Source organism: Gorilla gorilla, chromosome 18 (genome assembly GCF_029281585.2).
Source record: "Gorilla gorilla gorilla isolate KB3781 chromosome 18, NHGRI_mGorGor1-v2.1_pri, whole genome shotgun sequence".
NCBI lineage: Eukaryota > Metazoa > Chordata > Mammalia > Primates > Hominidae > Gorilla > Gorilla gorilla.
In genome coordinates this window covers 119,118,543-119,136,506 of record NC_073242.2, presented here as the reverse complement: position 1 = coordinate 119,136,506, position 17,964 = coordinate 119,118,543, and the positions used below count along the sequence as shown (strand labels likewise).

Here is a 17,964-nt window from a genome sequence, read left to right as displayed (position 1 = left end):
ACAGGCATGATGTGTGTCTTCTGGAAGACAGCAATGGGCACGGAGCAGAAGAAGACCAAAGGCCCGCCTGCAGCTCCCGTGTTTTGGTAGGGGCATTGCGCGTGTTCAGGAAGTGTGAGGTTCCTGTCTTCTCTGACAGCAAGGGCTCGGATCAAGAGCCAGGGGTAGGAGCACAGACCTCAGGGGGAGATAACCAACCTTCACTCCCTCTGTGTTCTCTGGGCCTGTTCCCAGGTCAGAGGGCTGTGCTGGGGAGGTACCACACAGTTGGACTCAGCCACAGCTAAGTTTTGATTGAAGGCTCCTCCCAGGCATTCACCCTCTTAACCCTCTCAAGTGAGCCCCTGCTGGGTGCCTGAGCTGCAGGAACCTGCAAAGCCTTTGTCCCTCCCAGGCTTCAGACTGACTTCAGAGTTTCTTTTCTTTTCCTTTTTTTTGAGATGGAGTTTCGCTCTGTCCCCAGGCTGGAGTGCAGTGGCGTGATCTCGGTTCACTGCAACCTCTGCCTCCCAGGTTTAAGTGATTCTTCTGCCTCAGCTTCCCGCGTAGCCGGTATTATAGGTGTGCACCACCACGCCCGGCTGATTTTTGTATTTTTAGTAGAGACGGGGTTTCACTGTGTTGGCCAGCATGGTCTTGATCTCTTGACCTCGTGATCCACCTGCCTCGGCCTCCCAAAGTGTTGGGATTACAGGCATGAACCACCATGCCCGGCCCCTTGTTGCTATTTAGAGGAGAACAAATGACTTACAATGTAACGCAGATCAGAAGTGACTGCCAGTGTTTCTGACTGAGACTTAAATAACGAGTCACTCTGATGTTTGCACCGCAGTTTGAAGCAACACGATGTCTCCTTTTGTGAAATTAACTCTGAAATGGCCCCACGTTTAAAGAAGTAACTTTATTCTGCTTTGATATTTCAGCTCACTTTGAAACCTAAGCTTGGTCTCCTCTCTTTGCCGTGTGAATTGTCTATGGATTCCGGCTGAAAGCGGCGGACCCTGGCTGGCGGGTGCAGGTGCAGTACAGTTGGAGCTGGAGGCAGTCCTGCCTCGTGCAGCCACTGCCGGCGCTCGGGATTTAACCACTTGGACCCTCTGTTTCCTCTTCAGTAAAACAAAGCCAGCACCAAAAGGTTTAAGATTGGAACAGACTTTCCTCAACTCTGATCCATGGACCTGTGCATTGGTGCCAATGTCTTCATCGATGTACAGTGAAACGAGGAAAAGGAGCGCCAAGTGGAATAAATCATTCATGTGGGCCGGGCGCGGTGGCTCACGCCTGTGATCCCAGCACTTTGGGAGGCCAAGGCAGGTGGATCGCTTGAGCCCAGGAGTTTGAGAGCAGCTTGGGCAACATAGGGAGAACTTGTCTCTATTAAAAAAAATAATACTTTCGTGTAAAAGGCTTTTTGTTCAGAGATTGTGCTATCCTACTGTATTTGGTGCTAAAAGGTGCTTTTAGGAAATATTGAGACTATTAAGCAATAGCTAAAACAATTAATGTCAGTATCTGGAAAAAACTTAAGGTTAGAGTCCTATGCTAACCCGGAAGTGATTGTCGACAGTTTTCTGGTTTGTGATTTTTCCAAAGTCTGGGGACCCCTGTTTGGGGTGGCGCTGCCTCACTGGTGCCTTCAGGTGAACCCTGGCTGGGGGCAGAGTCCCCGGGAGGGAGCTGGGCCCAGCTATTCAGTCCAGCCAGAGCAGAGAAGGCAGTCGGTCAACATGCAGGCCCTGCCCCGGGCTTTGGTGCCAGATAAAGGGATGTCCCAGGAGTTTCTCTGAGACCCTGGAGCCTGTGGCTGGTGCGTGTGGGAGGAAGGGAGGTGTGAGCCAGGCGCCCAGGCCACAGGGCTGGTGGGTGGGGCAGGAAGAGGGCCAGTGCCCCACATGAACCTGCCAGGGCTGTGGGCCTGGAAGCCCTTTCCCCCGGGAGGGTGACAGGGTCATTGACGGTGACCACCTGGCTGGTGCTGACGTGGAGGGTGGGGATTGGAGCCACTGGGGTGGGACCCTCTGGCCATCCACTGGGAACCGCACCTTATGGGGGAAAGGGCAGTGGCGGTCAGGCTGCTGTCAATCCCTACTGTAGTGTGTGGGTGGGGGCTCCGTGCCCTGGAGACCCCCGGTCATCTTTCTGGCCACAGGATGTCCTGCCTTTTCTATGCCTCCTGGGTCTGGGGGGAACCAACGGTCCGGGAGGGGAACTGTGCAGTCTCATGGCTCAAAAGGTCCAAGGTGGGGTGAGGCCAGGGTGTCTGCAGCCCAAGCACATACCCATGAGTTTCATGCTTGGATGGTTGTCACCCTCCGTCTCCTCACCTTCCCCACCCTCCGTCCCCTCACCTTCCCCACCCTCCGTCTCCTCACCTTCCCCACCCTGTGTCTCCTCACCTTCCCCACCCTCCGTCCCCTCACCTTCCCCACCCTGTGTCTCCTCACCTTCCCCACCCTCCGTCTCCTCACCTTCCCCACCCTCCGTCCCCTCACCTTCCCCACCCTCCGTCCCCTCACCTTCCCCACCCTGTGTCTCCTCACCTTCCCCACCCTCCGTCCCCTCACCTTCCCCACCCTCCGTCCCCTCACCTTCCCCACCCTCCGTCCCCTCACCTTCCCCACCCTCCGTCCCCTCACCTTCCCCACCCTGTGTCTCCTCACCTTCCCCACCCTCCGTCCCCTCACCTTCCCCACCCTCCGTCCCCTCACCTTCCCCACCCTCCGTCCCCTCACCTTCCCCACCCTCCGTCCCCTCACCTTCCCCACCCTCCGTCCCCTCACCTTCCCCACCCTCCGTCCCCTCACCTTCCCCACCCTCCGTCCCCTCACCTTCCCCACCCTCCGTCCCCTCACCTTCCCCACCCTCCGTCCCCTCACCTTCCCCACCCTCCGTCCCCTCACCTTCCCCACCCTCCGTCCCCTCACCTTCCCCACCCTCCGTCCCCTCACCTTCCCCACCCTCCGTCCCCTCACCTTCCCCACCCTCCGTCCCCTCACCTTCCCCACCCTCCGTCCCCTCACCTTCCCCACCCTCCGTCCCCTCACCTTCCCCACCCTCCGTCCCCTCACCTTCCCCACCCTCCGTCCCCTCACCTTCCCCACCCTCCGTCCCCTCACCTTCCCCACCCTCCGTCCCCTCACCTTCCCCACCCTCCGTCCCCTCACCTTCCCCACCCTCCGTCCCCTCACCTTCCCCACCCTCCGTCCCCTCACCTTCCCCACCCTCCGTCCCCTCACCTTCCCCACCCTCCGTCCCCTCACCTTCCCCACCCTCCGTCCCCTCACCTTCCCCACCCTCCGTCCCCTCACCTTCCCCACCCTCCGTCCCCTCACCTTCCCCACCCTCCGTCCCCTCACCTTCCCCACCCTCCGTCCCCTCACCTTCCCCACCCTCCGTCCCCTCACCTTCCCCACCCTCCGTCCCCTCACCTTCCCCACCCTCCGTCCCCTCACCTTCCCCACCCTCCGTCCCCTCACCTTCCCCACCCTCCGTCCCCTCACCTTCCCCACCCTCCGTCTCCTCACCTTCCCCACCCTCCGTCTCCTCACCTTCCCCACCCTCTGTCTCCTCACCTTCCCCACCCTCTGTTTTCTTACCTTCGAAATGAGCAGAAAGGTGCAGGGATGGGCGATGGGTCTGGACAGATGTTTCTCCATAGACACACAGTGGCCAGTGAGCAGGGGGATGCTGCATGGCACTGCCGGTCACTGGAGAATGCAGATCACAGCCCCAGTGAGACGCCCCTTCACATGCATTCAGAGGCTGAAGTCAGATAGTGCCACAGCATGTGTTGGTGGGATGTGGAGGCCTGGCATGCACTGCTGGTAGGAACAGCAATCGGTGTGGCTGTTGTGGAAAGCAGGGTGACAGCCCCTCAAAAGCTCAACCTTGGGCCTGGGTGTGGGGGCTCATGCCTGTAATCGCAGCACTTTGAGAGGCTGAGGAAGGAAGATTGCTTAAGTAAGGAGGTGGATACCAGACTGGGCAACATAGTGAGATGCTATCTCTACAAAAAGTAAAAAAAAATAGCTGGGAATGGTGATGCACGCCTGTGGTCCTCAGCACCTAGGAGGCTGAGGTGGGAGGACCCCTTGAGCTCAGGAGGTTGAGGCTGCAGTATGCCGTGATGGTGCCATTGTACTCCCTCCTCCTTTGATTGGAGAGTGATGATTTCCTCTTGCTGGTTGGAGACTGGAGCATCCCATGTGCATGCTTCCTGAACTTTTATCTGACTTTACTTGTATTATTATTATTGCAAAGGTAGAAACAAAAAGAGATGCAAGATGGTCGGGCACATGACCCCTCTCCCCAGCTCATGAGGTGCCACTGGGATCTTTTTGCAGCCCTGGCCGGCCCTCTCTGCCCTGTGTCCCACCCTACTCCAAGTCCCTGCTATCCTGAGTCGGGTGCAGCAGCCTTCAGGAGCCAGTGGGGCTCACTGAAGCAGGTCTCACTGGCTGAGGTCCAGGTGTGAGCAGGGCTGGCCCCAGCTGGGAGATCCCGAGGAGAACCAGCTGCTTATTCTGGAAGCCTCCCCGTTCCTTGGCTCACGGCACGCCCCCCATCTTCAAAGCCCATTGAGTCCTCCCATCCCACCTCTTTGGTGTTCTTCCTGACCCCTCTTCCACTCATAAGAACCTTGTGATTACGCTGTGCCCACCAGGATGATCCAGGGTCATCTCCGTATCTTGGGTCAGCTGATGAGCAACCTCAACTTCCCCTGCAGCCTTAACTCCCCTCTGCTGCGTGAGGCTGCGCCTTCACAGGCTCACCCTGGGGATGGAAACACAGGCATCTTTGGGGCTATTCTTCTGCCAGCCGCCCCTCTCCCGGCATCGTTGTCTATGTCTGCTGCCTATATTTGAATCCAGTGTATGTGCACACCTGTGTGGCCCTGCATCTCCCGGCAGCGTCCATGCTAAGATTCCCCGTGCCGACTCACAGAGCCAGACGTGGTGGCACAGGCCCCTAATCCCAGCTACTCAGGAGGCTGAGGCTGGAGAATCGCTTGAACCTGGGAGGCGGAGGTTGCAGTGAACCAAGATCGAGCCACTGCACTCCAGCCTGGGCGACAGAGCAAGACTCCGTCTCAAAAAAAACCCAAAAACAAAAAAAAAAACAAAAAAACTAGTAGTTAGACTGTGTGTTACCATGTGCTGATGTTTATTAGTTACTGAACTTGGGATTAACTGACTTCTTTGTCAACAAGGTCTAAACCAAGCCACACACCCTCATGGTAGCCTCTTCCAAGTCTGAGGTTTGCTGAGGGAGGGTGAGTGCAGCCCTGAAGTGGGAGCAACCGAAGCACAAAACACGATGTGAGCAGGAGCCCAGCTCCCTCCAGCCACTGCAGACATTGCATCAAAAATTGCCTCCGTGTTGGCCAGGTGCGGCAGCTCATGCCTGTGATCCAAGCACTTTGGGAGGCTGAGGCAGGACGACCAATTGAGCACAGTGGTTCACAGACCAGCCTGGGCAATATAGTGAGACCCTGTCTCTTATTTTATTTATTTATTTATTTTTGAGATGGAGTCTCGCTCTGTCGCCCAGGCTGGAGTCAATGGTGCGATCTCCGCTCACCACAACCTCCGCTTCCCGAGTTCACGCCATTCTCCTGCCTCAGCCTCCCGAGTAGCTGGGACTACAGGCGCCCACCACCACGCCTGGCTAATTTTTTGTATTTTTTTAGTAGAGACGGTGTTTCACCGTGTTAGCCAGGATGGTCTCAATCTCCTGACCTCTTGATCCACCCATCTTGGCCTCCCAAAGTACTGGGATTACGGGTGTGAGCCACCCCGCCCGGCCCCTGTCTCTTAATAATACAATTTTTATAATGAAGAAATTGCCTTGGTGTGTTCCGTGGTGGTGTCTGTGATTGTGGGAACCAGTTTTCTTTTCCTTGGCTATTTTCAAATTTCACTGGTCCTTTAAAAAAACACACAGTAGAACTTTAAAACAACAACAACTGAAGTCATACATTGACACCCAACAAACACCACAGCTCCTGGTGAGGTGAAAAGTGGCTTTTGACTCACAGGGAGTCAGGGCTGCACTGAGCAGTTTGCAAATCTCAGCTCCAATGATCATGAGGTATGAACAGACTCACCAAGGCTACCTGCCTGAAACCACAAGTGCAGCCAACAATGATGAATCTCTGGTAGTGCTTTTTTTTTTCTTTTTTTTTTTTTTTTGAGACAGAGTCTTGCTCTGGCATCCAGGCTGGAGTGCAGTGGTGTGATCTTGGCTTCTTGGCTCATTGCAACCTCTGCCTCCCAGGTTCAAGTGACTCTCCTACCTCAGCCTCCCGAGCAGCTGGTACTACAGGCACCAGCCACCATGCCTGACTAATTTTTGTATTTTTAGTAGAGATGGAGTTTCACGTATTGGCCAGGCTGGTCTCGAACTCCTGACCTTGTGATCCGCCTGCCTTGGCCTCCCAAAGTGCTGGGATTACAGGTGTGAGCCAGCACACCCGGCCTCCCAGAGTGCTGGGATTATAGGTGTGAGCCATCGCGCCTGGCCAATCTTTGATAGTTGTAATGATTATTTTCATCATTACCATGATCGTCACTATCATCATCATTATCACACACTATTGTCACCATCACCACCATCATCAGAATGTGCATTTTCAACTTTAGAAATGAAAAATGCCATAAAAAATATTCACCGCAGATCAAGCAACAGATAACACACCAGTAAAGAGGGAATTTATTGACTAGAAAGTAGACCAGAAGAAATGACCCATTAGGAGTGCAGAGAGATAAGGAGATAGAAAATCTGAAAGAGAAGCTAAGAGGTATAGAGTAGAGAAGAGAATCTAATACAAATCTAATCAGAGTTCCAGAAAGGAGAGCAGAGGGAATGGGGAGAGGCAACATTCAAAAACAAAATGGCTGGGGATTTTTCAAAAATGTTGAAAGGTAAGAATTCTCAGATGTAGGAATGCCAAGGAGGATGCACACTTAGTGCACTGTATACAATTGCAGGCTGTTAATGATGAACAGATCCTGAAAGAGGTGATGATGAAGAAATACAGCTGACTACTCTTCATCAACAATGAGAGTCAGAGAAAAGTGGAAGCACATCTTTTCTTTTCTTTTCCTTTTTTTTTTTTTTTTTTTTTTGAGACGGAGTTTCACTCTTGTTGCCCAGGCTGGAGTGCAATGGCATGATCTCGGCTCACTGCAACCTCTGCCTCCTGGGTTGAAGTGATTCTTCTGCCTCAGCCTCCTGAGTAGCTGGGATTACAAGCATGTGCCACCACGCCTGGCTAATTTTTTGTATTTTTGGTAGAGATAGGGGTTTATCCATGTTGGTCAGGCTGGTCTCGAACTCCCGACCTCAGGTGATCTACCCGGCTTGGCTTCCCAAAGTGCTGGGATTATAGGTGTGAGCCACCATGGCAGGCCTAGCACATCTTCAGAGAATGAGAAAAGTGAACTGTCAAGCTGGATGGAGTGTCCAGCCAACTTCTCATTCAAGAATTATGGCACAATAAAAGCTTTTCAGATAAAATGGTAGTATAGTTTTGCACAGTCAGATCCTCATCAATGGAACATTTACAGGATGCTATTAACGAAGAAAGAACACAACGCCAGGAGGTTGTGCTGGGATGGCTTGTGACCCAGCAATCTCCACCATCCATGGCCAGGCGGCATTTGAGGGGGCTGCACCTGCCTGCCAGGTGCGCTGGAGCTGCCTATCCACCTGCTGCTGGCACCTGGTGCTTCCCATTCCCGCACCGCCCATCTGATGGGTGCCAGCCGCATCTCTTCATTTATAATTCGCCCTCCCTGACAATGTCTTCCCACCAGCCTCCTCCCTGTCTCCGGCCTTCCTGTGGGATGTGCAGACACTGGATCCCAAGCCAGGACTTGAAACTTCAAGCCCAGGCTCTGGAGACTTCCTTGCCACCTCCATGTTTGATTGTGGAAGGAAGGAGGGGCCAGCTCTCTGGCCCTTCCCACCAGATGGCAGGAGGGACAAACTTGCTGGCTCTGTGCCCCTTCGGAGCCCCCAGTTGGCAGGGTCTAACGAGGAGTGCAGCCAGCTGGTTAATGGGGAGAACCTCGGGGGAGGTGACAGCAGCCACAGTGATAGTTGCCCAACAATCAATGTGCCCAGGCCAGGCAGGCTGGTGGGGGAGATGCATTGCAGGGGACATGAGAGCACAGCCCATAAGGAGGGCCCCCAGCCTCTTGAGAGGCCCATGCCTGCTTTCCATAGCCAGAGACCCTATTAGGGCCAAGGGCGGGCCACCCACACGCAGCCTCTGAGCTGTTCTGAGGTAGGAAACCAGCAGGACATTTCTGGTCACAACCTTGGTGACCAAAACGTGATCTGGTCCAGAAAGGATAAAGTAAGGAAAGCAGCAGGAACCAGCAGATGGCGAGGAAGGCGATCCCTAGCTGCCTCATTGTTCTCTGGCATAACACAGTCCCACCAGGCCCATGACAGTTTACAAGCACCATGGCAATAGCCTGGACGTAACCTGCTTTACGTGGCAATGCTGGGGAAGTTATTGCCCCTTGCCTAGAAAGTCCTAAGTAACAGAAGGGCATGGTGGCTCGTGCCTGTAATCCCAGCACTGTGGGAGGCTGAGGCAGGTGATCACCTGAGGTCAGGAGTTCGAGACCAGCCTGACCAATATGGTGAAACCCTGTCTCTACTTAACATACAAAAATCAGCCGGGCGTGGTGGCAGGCTTCTGTAATCCCAGCTACTTGGGAGGCTGAGGCAGGAGAATCACTTGAACCCGGGAGATGGAGGTTGCAGTGAGCCAAGGTCATGCCACTGCACTCCAGCCTGGGAGACAGAGGAAGACTCTGTCTCAAAACAAAACAAACAAAAAGAAAGTCCTAAGTAACCTGCTCCTCAATTTGCATTAACCCACCCTTTAATTTGCATGTAATTGAAGGGGGGTTTAAGTGGTTATAAATACAGTTGCCAAGAGCACTGTGGACTCTGGGTGCACTGCCAGGGAGTTAGCCTTGCTCTGCAAGGAGTAAAATTGTTCAGTAACAGACTGCTGCCGTCTAACACCCTGGCCTGCCCTTGAATTCTTTCCTGGCTAAGCCTCAATTGCGTGGCCCACCTGTCCTGCATCGGGAAGAGAATCAAGGCCACGTGCTGCCGGCTCACGGCAATAGCCGGGCGTGTGGGGCTTGGGTCTCTGGCTCAGGCACCACACCTGCCTGGCTCTGCCTCAGGCTGGTGGCATATGCCCATGAGAGCATATGAGACCTTCTTTGAGCCATCAGCGGCCTCCTGGGGGGATCTGGGCTGTGCAGGAGGCGCCCAGAATTTCAGACTGGAGTTAGGGTGTGTGCCAGGCCTGCTCCAGCTTCTCCCGGCTGCTTGGGGTTTGGGGTTCAACATGGAGGACTCGGATTAGCCAGGACACCAAGGTCCTCTTCACCCTTCCCTCCCTCTTTCCGCCCCCTGCCTGCACACGCCACATTCTCCTAGGCATTCCTTCAGCCTCAGCCCATGCCCTGCGTTCGAGGGTGGGGCTACTGCCCTCGCCACCCTGTTCACCAGGAGTGTCAGAGAAGGGGAGGGCCAAGTGTGCACTCCGCGCAGGGCAGGACACGGCCCCTGGGCAGAGATCTGGGTCCAGCTCTCTCCCTGCCCTGCCCCTGCCTCAGATGACGAAGGCCTGGTGAGCAGGGCTGTGTCTGCTCCTGCTGGTGAGCTAGTGAGGTCGGCACCCACGGTCTGGGCACCTGCTGTGAGTGCAGTTCTCACACCTGCCAGAGAGCAAACTGCTGGCAGCTGGTTAAATGCAGATTCCCAGGCCCTGGCCGGCAGGGAGGGAAGCAGCCAGACAGAAGCTGCTGCAGGTCTGTGGGCAGTGCTGGGGAGGCCTGGGGTTCTGAGGGGACAGAGGGGCTCTGAGGGTGCCAGATGGGGAGGCCGTGCTGGCGCGAGGGCCGCTGTGTGCAAGGCAGGGCTCAGGCTGTGTATTTCCCTTGCATCTTGGTGGTCACTCCTGTGACCCTGGGCAAGTCACCGTGCCTGGGAGCCCCCTGCTCCCTGCCCAAGGACAGCATCAGAGGATGTGCCTCCAGGGTCGTGTTGGAAGCAGCCTGGAACAGCCCTGTGAGGTTGGGATTCTGCTGGGTTCGCCACTCTCCCCAGGTCCAGGCCACCTGGCTGTCTGGTGGCCAAGCCCCTCCCGGGTGGCCGGTCACCTCCCCTGCTCCTTCCCTCACTGTGGAAATGGATGCGTTTCCGAACAGCTGTGAGACCTCCTGCTCTGCGCCTCCCTCCTCCATGCATCCCGCCCTAACCCTAACCCCTGCCCGGAGCTCCCGACCCTCCCTGCCCCTGCCTGGCTCACCTCTGAGACGTTCCCAGTCCAAGGTCCCGAGGCGAGTTCTGTCCACGGCTGCATGGTTTGCTCTTCTCTTCACCTCTCCCTGGCACCTCCAAGGAGGAGGGGGTTGGGTGTTGAGGGGGTGAGGCTGCCTCCTCCCGCTTTTCCTCCCTCCCCCTCTGCAAGGCCCTGGCAGATGCAAGACAGGCCAGAGCGCAACGGCGGTGCTGCCTCCTGGCGTCCTGAGGCTCTGCCTGAGACTCCAAAGCTGGGCTCTCCCGAGGGGTCGGCTTGGGGAGGAACAGGTGGGGACCGGTTTTCAGAGCAGACCCATCCAATGGTTGCCAGCTCACGCAGCCCCCCAGCCACAGATGATGTCCTGTTCTGCTTGTTGGTGTCCTGGTGTTGGAGACAGGGCCGGCAGTGGGGGCCCTCTCCACTCCCACCCTTCCTCAGGCAGGCTGGGGTGGGCTTCTGCTAGGCCTGAGCTTTCTGTAAGCCAGGGCGTGGCCGGGAGCCAGTGCCCAGCAGTACGGCTGGTGGTCGAGAACCGAGTGCTGGAAGCCAGCAGAGGGATGTGTCCTGGCCCAGCTGTGCCCGCCAGGTGCCTGGGCAGGAGGCGTGTCCCGATGGAACCTTGGGGCCCTTGTGCACAGTCAGGGCACCCAGCCCATGGTGTGGCTGAGAGGACAGACCCTGTGCCTGGCAGAGGAAGGGGCCTCAGGAGGGCGAGGCTGCCCTGCATCATCTCATGGACATTGTGTCCCAAGTAGCGTGAGGGACTCCCGGCAGGCTGGGCTGACCCTGCCTGGCGGTTGCCAGCCTCCAAGGGGCTTTGAGCTGTATGCAGCTCAGGTAGAAGGGATCAGGTGCCCTCCTGGAAGAAGGAGGGTGGAGGCGGGAGGCCCATCCTGTTCAGGGCAGGGGACGGGTACAGCCTGGCTGGGTGGCCCTGAAGGGGAGCTTTTAAGCCAGTCTTGAGGAGAGAAGGAGTTTCACAGGCAAAGCTGGGGAGAGTGGGGAGAGAGCAGCTTGGAATGCAGCGGTCCGAGATCCAAGAAGCTCAGGTCACACATGGGACTCAGTGGACAGTGTGATTGGAGAGTGGGCTGTGACGGTGGCCGTGTGCCATGAGTGGACAGTGTGGCTGGAAAGTGGGCTGTGACAGTTGGACTGACTGCTGGGCATGGGGAGGGGCTGGCTGCGGTCCACACACACCCTTGTGACTTCAATGGATGCAGACCCCTCCTCTGTGTCGGCCACTTGCGGGTGCCTGGGAGGCAGAGGTCCAGCAGGCGCAGCCCCAGCTTTCAAAGGAGACAGGCCAGTAGGCGACGGGCAAGAGGACAGAGGTGCAGAGTGACCGTTCCTATGCGGGAAGTGAGCCAGGGACAGGTCTGAGGGGGCACCTAAGCTGAGAGCTGGATGACAAGGACAGCCTCGGAGGAGTAGAGAGGGCGTCAGGAGGCACCGCCTGGAGCAACCAGCTGCAACATGGAGTCCAGCGGGTGGTGGGCTTAGCAGGGCCAGGAGCTGCCGTCGGGAGAGGCCACCATCGGGAGGCTCCTCTCCTCTGTGCTGAGGCAGAGAAGGGGGACTTCTGACCTCTGAAGGATGGGGCCAGTAACAGAAGGGGTTTTACACGCGAAGCACAGGCACCTGGGGGCGGGGATGGGCCTCAGAGCAGGGTGAGCCTGGGAGAGGGGAGCGGTGGCAGCTGTGTGAGGAGTGGATCCTCGAGATTTGGAAGTGGCTGTTCACAGGGACTCGAGTGAAGTCCCAGGTCTGGGAGTCGGCGATGGTGGATGGGTTTGGGAAGCGGTGGGTTTTGGACAAATCAAGCATTGCTTTGACAATGAAGGGTCAGTAGGCAAGGCTGATGCTCTCCAGCTGGAGGGTCAGGGGGCCAGTGAGGATGCCTGTGCAGGTGAGGTGAGGAGACAGGTGGGCTGGTGGGGGGACAGGTGGGCTCGGGGTGATGCCTGTGCAGGTGAGGGGAGGAGACAGTGAGCCAGGGGGATGCTTGCACTGGTGTGGAGAGACAGGTGGGCTGAGGGGACACCTGCGCAGGTGTGGGGAGACAGGTGGGCTTGGTGGGGGGGAACGCCTGCACAGGTGTGGGCAGAAGTTACAGGTGTGTGGGGTTACAGTCACTCATGGTACATCAAGGGCCTGGAAGGACACTGGGGCTGTAGGTCTGCAGGTCTGGGGCTCAGGGGAGGCGTGACTAGACTACAGAATTAGTGGAGAGAAGACCATGAGCCCACCCCAGGAGTGTGGAGGGAGAACTTCAAGGGGAGACCAGGGGAGACTCAGAGCCTTGAACCTGGCTCCACAGAGAATCAGCTGGGGGGGGCGAGGGGGTGTCTGTGAGCAGGGCTGGCAGCTTCCTGGGGAGAGGCGGGAGAAGGCCTGGGCCACCACCGAGTCAGCGGCTGCAGGGGAGGCACAGGGTGGAGGCCCAGGCGGGGGTCTGGTTGGGGGAGACTGGGGTGATGGCTTGAGGGAGTAGGGGTGACTGATGGCGTCTGCCAGGTGTGGGGGCCCCAGGGTCTGCGCAGAAGACGGGCGCCCGAGGCGAGTCCTGGGTGCGATGGGGACGGGCTCTGGCCACACGCCAATGACCTGGGATGGGCGATGGCAGCAGTACCCACCCCTGCATGGTGGGGGCAGTAGGGGGTTATGCAAGCCAGGACAGGCACAGGGCCCTTCGTGAGGCTGTGTGCTGCCCTAAGCTTCGAGTCCGGGCCATGGCGGGGCCCTCTGGGGTGACTTCAGGTCTGGGTCCCGGTCACAGGGTCCTTGCTGCCTCTGAGATGAGCCCCCAGGAAGGGTTGCCAGGCCCGGAACTCCCACTCCTGCGGCACAGGTGTGGACACTGAGGCACGTCTGGGTGCATGGCGGGTGTGTGCGGCGCTGCTGGGCTGTCTTCCAGATTCTCCTCTGCGTCTTCCATTCCAGGGCCTCGCTTGGTCAGGTTTGGGGTGGGGCTCAAAGGGGGTGAGGACACTGGAGTTGTGTTTTTTACCCCCTTTGAGCACCTGTTGCTCACCAGAGACTATATTCGTAGTTTCTAGACAGCTTTCAACAGTTTACTTTTAAATGTACCCACAGTGACAATCCCCCACCACGTTTCTATTTCTTAGAACATCTTGTACCCTGCGCCTGCACCTAGGGAGGACTTGGGGGCAGAGCCTCCTGAACCCTCCATGCAAATTCATGCAGAACAATGCAAATGACGAGCAGACTTGAGGGGTCCGTGCCTCCCGTCCCCACTATCACCTGGTCTTCAACAAAAGGGGTGTCTGTGAGGAAAAGGCTGCTTGCCTTCCCTGGAGCTCAGGTCCCTGGGAAGGGGTGGAAGCCCTGTCTGTCCAGTGGCCTTGGCCACAGGCCCCATCTGGCCAGACCCTAGTGGGCAGGTGGACAAAGACATCAGAGACCAATGGAAGCGTTGCAGACCCAGGCCCATGAGCTGCGGGCAGGAGAGCGAGCCCTGGACTGGCTGGGAAGTGCCTCGGGCTTCTGAGGCAAGAGGCCGCTGCCTTCTTTGCCTGCACTCACCAGGGCTGCTGGGCAAAGCTGAAAAAAATGCAGCTAGTTCAAGTTGAGTTGGAAATGGGCTGGGAATGGTAGCTCGCGCCTGTCATCCTAATGTTTTGGGAAGCTGAGGCTGCAGGAGCACTGGAGGTCAGGAGTTTGAGACCATCTTGGGCAACACAGCAAGACCTTGTCTCTATAAAAATGTTTTAAAAGTTAGCCAGGTGTGGTGGGTCAAGCTTGTAGTCCCAGCTACTTGGGAGGCTGAGGCAGGAAGATGGTTTCAGCTCAAGAGTTTGAGGCTGCAGTGACTTATGATCGTGCCACTGAACTCCAGCCTGGGGAACAGAACAAGACCTTAGCTCTAAAAAATATAGGGTTGCCCAGCCTGGGCAACATAGGGAGACACCATTTCTACAAAAAACACAAAAACTAGCTGGGCATGGTGGTGTACACCTGTAGCCCCAGCTACTCAGGAGACTGAGGTGGGAGGATCACTTGAGCTCACGAGGTCAAGGCTGCAATGAGCCGTGAGTATCCCAGGGACTCCAGCCTGGGCAAGAGAGTGAGACCCAAAAATAAAAAAATAAAGTGACGTTGGGAATAGAAGAGTGTTTTTGTTCTCCAGTGAGAAAGCACGCTGGAGGCTGCCCACAGCCGCCCAGCTGCAAACGGCACGGTGACACCGTGGCTGACTGCGGTCAGCCAAGTATTCCCTCAGTGTGGCCGGCCCATACAGCCCAGCAGGGCAGGGAAGACAGGGTGGGGTGCCCTGGCCCTTGCACCGACTCAGCCACCACAGGTGACTCCACCAAACAGTTGTCCTCAGCCCTGGCTCTGAGGGAGAGATGCACCCACCAGTGAGCATCAGGACCCCCTCGAGGCCAGGGAATGCTTCGGCCTTGGTCTCCCTCTCCTGTCCAACTACTCGCCTGTTCTTCCCCCAGCCTTGGCCACCACAGGGCTTCATCCTCCCCAGGGCGCCCCCACCCCTGCCATCCCTGGTGGTCTGTGACTGGCTGGGGGACATCAGACCCCCAGGACCATGCAGGGTTGGGGGATGGCCAGCCAGGTCAGTGCCCCTCCCTTCCGTGTCTGGTGGCCAAGTAGGCCGTGGAGAGGGTCAGCAGTGTGGAGGCTGCTCTCCCTAGGGGGGTATGGACAGGGGTGGGGTGGGGTAGGCCCAGAGCGGCTGGCCCTGCAGTGGTTCAGTGTGTGCTGTGGCCTCCAACCTGACGCTCGGTCTAGCTCTTAGCACCACCAGTGGTGTGACTCCGGCAGGGGCCCAGCCACTCTGGGCCGCAGTGGCCTGTGTACACACCAGGGGTGAATGTGACACTGGCTGCGTGTGCCTGCTGGCTCGGAGAACTAGGCTGGCCCACCACCACGCTCATCAAACTGAACTTCTTTATTAAGTGCCAAGGGTCCAGGCGGGCGCTGCCCCCTGCGGGCCCCCTCCGCCGAGGCCTGTGCGTGGCGGGGTTCCCAGGAGCGAGAGTCCGTGCGGCCTGGGGGCGACCCCTCCCCGCATCGCAGGGGGGCGTGCAAAGCGTCTGCGGCTGTAGTGTGGGCGCTCACTTCACGTGCTCGGCGGCGTGCGAGGAGCAGTAATACTTTTTGTGGGCGATGAAGGTGGACAGGCTGCTGAACTTGATGTTGCAAAGACGGCAGTACCGGTGGTTGCCGTTGGGCAGAGGCGCCGGCGTGCCCTTGCTGGGGGTCTGGACGCCCTTGTCCGAGTAGGTGGGGGGCGCCGGCGGGGGCGGCACGGCCTCGGGCGCGGCGGCCGGGGACGGCGGCGGGCCGGGCGGCGGCTCCTGGGGCTCCGGGCCGAGGCCGTCCCGGGGGCCACGGGACCCGGGCTGCGGGGAGGCGGCGGGGGCGGGAGCGGGCGAGGGGCCGCGGTCGGCCGGCGTCCGGGCCTCTACCCCCGGGCCGGCCAGGGGCGCGCCGAGCAGCAGGCCGTGCGCCAGGCGGAAATGCTCCAGCAGGTCCCCGCGCACCGGGCCGTTCGGGGGGCAGTAGGGGCAGGCGGCGGCGGGCAGCCCGAGCGCGCCGGGCGGTGGCGCAGCGGGGCACGAGAACTTCTTGTGCGCCAGGTAGGCCTCGAGGCTGTGGAAGCTCACGCGGCAGGCCGTGCACTCGTGGTAGTCTGCCAGCGCCGGTGCCGGGGCTCCGGGGAGCGGGCGCCGCGGCTTCTTGCTCAGATCGATGGGGCCGTCGGCGGCGGGGCCGGGCGAGCGCGCAGGGGCGAGGCCGGGGCCGCTTCCGCTTCCGGGCCGCGGCGACTCGGGCGCGGGGGCGTGGCCGGGCGGCGGGGGGGGCGGGGCGCCGGCCGCGTGCAGCTCGTAGAGCTTGCGGCGTCTGCGCGTGCGCACAGGCGCGGCGGGAGCGGGGGCCGGGGGTGCGGCCGGCCCAGGGGGTCCCGGGGGCGCGGCCGGTCGGCGCGGCGGCGGGTCGTGGCGCGAGGCGCAGTAGTACCGCTTGTGCACGGTGTAGGTCTCGTGGCGGCTGAAGCGGATGTTGCATGCCTCGCACAGCGTGCGGCTGGGGTCGTCCTCCGCGTCGTCCACGGAGCTACCCGGGCTCTGGCTGCCCTCGCTGCCCCGGCCGCCCGCGCCGTCCTCGGGCGTGGCCGCGCCCCCAGCCCCGTCCTCGCGCGCTCCGGGGCCCGGGGACGAGCGCGGCGCGTCGGGTTCGGCGGGCTGGCCGGGGGGCGCGCGGGCCGGGCCGGGGGGCGCCTTGGGCCTGCGCGCGGCAGGCGCGTCCTCGGGCGCACGGCGGCCTGAACAGTAGAGGCGCTTGTGCACGTAGTAGTTGTTGACGTTGCTGAAGGTGATCTCGCACTCGAAGCACGTAGCGCCCTTGGGGGCCCCCGGGAAGAGCCCAGTCTGCGCGCCGCCGGCTCCCGCGCCCGCGCCCTGCTGCAGCCGGCTGTGCACCAGCTCGGACATCTTGGCCAGGATCTCGGAGGCGGGGGGCGCCGCGTCGGGCCCGAACACGTACTGCGGAAGGAACAGGGCCCCGGCCAGGCCCAGCTCGCCGGGCACCGGGCTGGAGCCCGGCGTGGGGCTGGACAGCTCGGCCTTGACCCTGGCCGGGGCGGGGCTGCGCGGCGACGGCGTCCGCGACGGGGCCTGGGGCCCAGGCTCTCCGGGGCCCAGGATGGGGGCCGCCTCCGGCTCCTCCTCCGCCTCCACCTTGATGCTCCTGGGGGCCGCCGGGGGCTCGCTGCTGCCTCCATTCTGGGGGGCCGCTCTGGCCTCTCCGTTGGTGGCCTCGGCCACGGCCTTTCTGTCCAGTCCTGGCGAGGGGGTGGGCGCCAGGCCCAGGTCCGCGGAGGCCAGGGGGCCTTGCAGGCCCGTGTGCTGCTGCTGGAAGCTGCCCAGACTGTCTGCAGAGAGATCGCAGGGGTGGCACCTCAGGCCTGGGGCAGGACCTGACCGGTCAGAGCTGGAGGGCGAGCTCCGGGAGGGGAGGGGTGGGCGGAAGTGGTTTAGAGCGAAGGCTGAAACGGACCCCCACCTGTCTTGGGCGACAAGCCCACTCCCTTCCCACTGCTCAGGGGGCCCAAGGGGCAGGGGTGGCCCCCACAGGGCTGCTCACCTGGGGGCAGCTTGGTTGCTGGGTGTCCGGCCCCTGGCGAGTAGATCTCACCCTTGGAGCCAGGCTGGCAGACCATGTGGTTGGTGACCAAGTGGCTGTAGAGGATGTCCCTTGTGGTGGAGATGAAGCCACAGCTGTGGCAGACACCTGTGGGCCATGGCGAGGTGGTCAAGGCCCAGGGCGGGGGGCCGGACCCACACACCCCCCGGCCCCTGCGGTGCCTACCGCTCAGCGTGTCCGTGTGCACCTTGAGGTGCCGCTCGCAGTTGGCCTTGGTGGTGAAGGCCGACAGGCAGATCAGGCACACGAAAGGCCGCTCTCCTGGAACACAGGGCGCGTAAGAGCGGTGCCCGGGCCAGCTTGACCTTGGGACTCCAGGGATGAGGAAGGCGACTGGGCCCAGGGCGGTGATCTGTGCCTGGGGACCCTGTGCTGAAGGGTCTTTAAACCCCTCCTCCTCCTCCGCCTTTTGTCTCTCGGGACAGCAGTGGGCCCAG

General features: G+C 59.8%; 1 protein-coding gene across 3 annotated transcripts in view; it reads right to left on the bottom strand.

Annotated features, from left to right (window-relative positions):
• Nucleotides 1–15,254: 15,254 nt before the first annotated feature.
• Nucleotides 15,255–17,964, bottom strand: part of ZFPM1 (zinc finger protein, FOG family member 1) — an 82,241-nt gene continuing 79,531 nt past the window's right edge. For 2 of the 3 annotated variants that reach the window (XM_055364493.2, XM_055364495.2), the window contains 2 exons: nucleotides 17,468–17,788; nucleotides 15,255–17,255 (listed from right to left, as the gene is read on the bottom strand). In XM_055364493.2, coding sequence (XP_055220468.1) covers nucleotides 15,436–17,255; nucleotides 17,468–17,788 — 2,141 coding nt within the window. In that variant the 3' untranslated portion in view covers nucleotides 15,255–15,435. The remainder of the gene's footprint in view (nucleotides 17,256–17,467; nucleotides 17,789–17,964) is intronic. The other variant, XM_055364494.2, reaches the window with a different exon arrangement.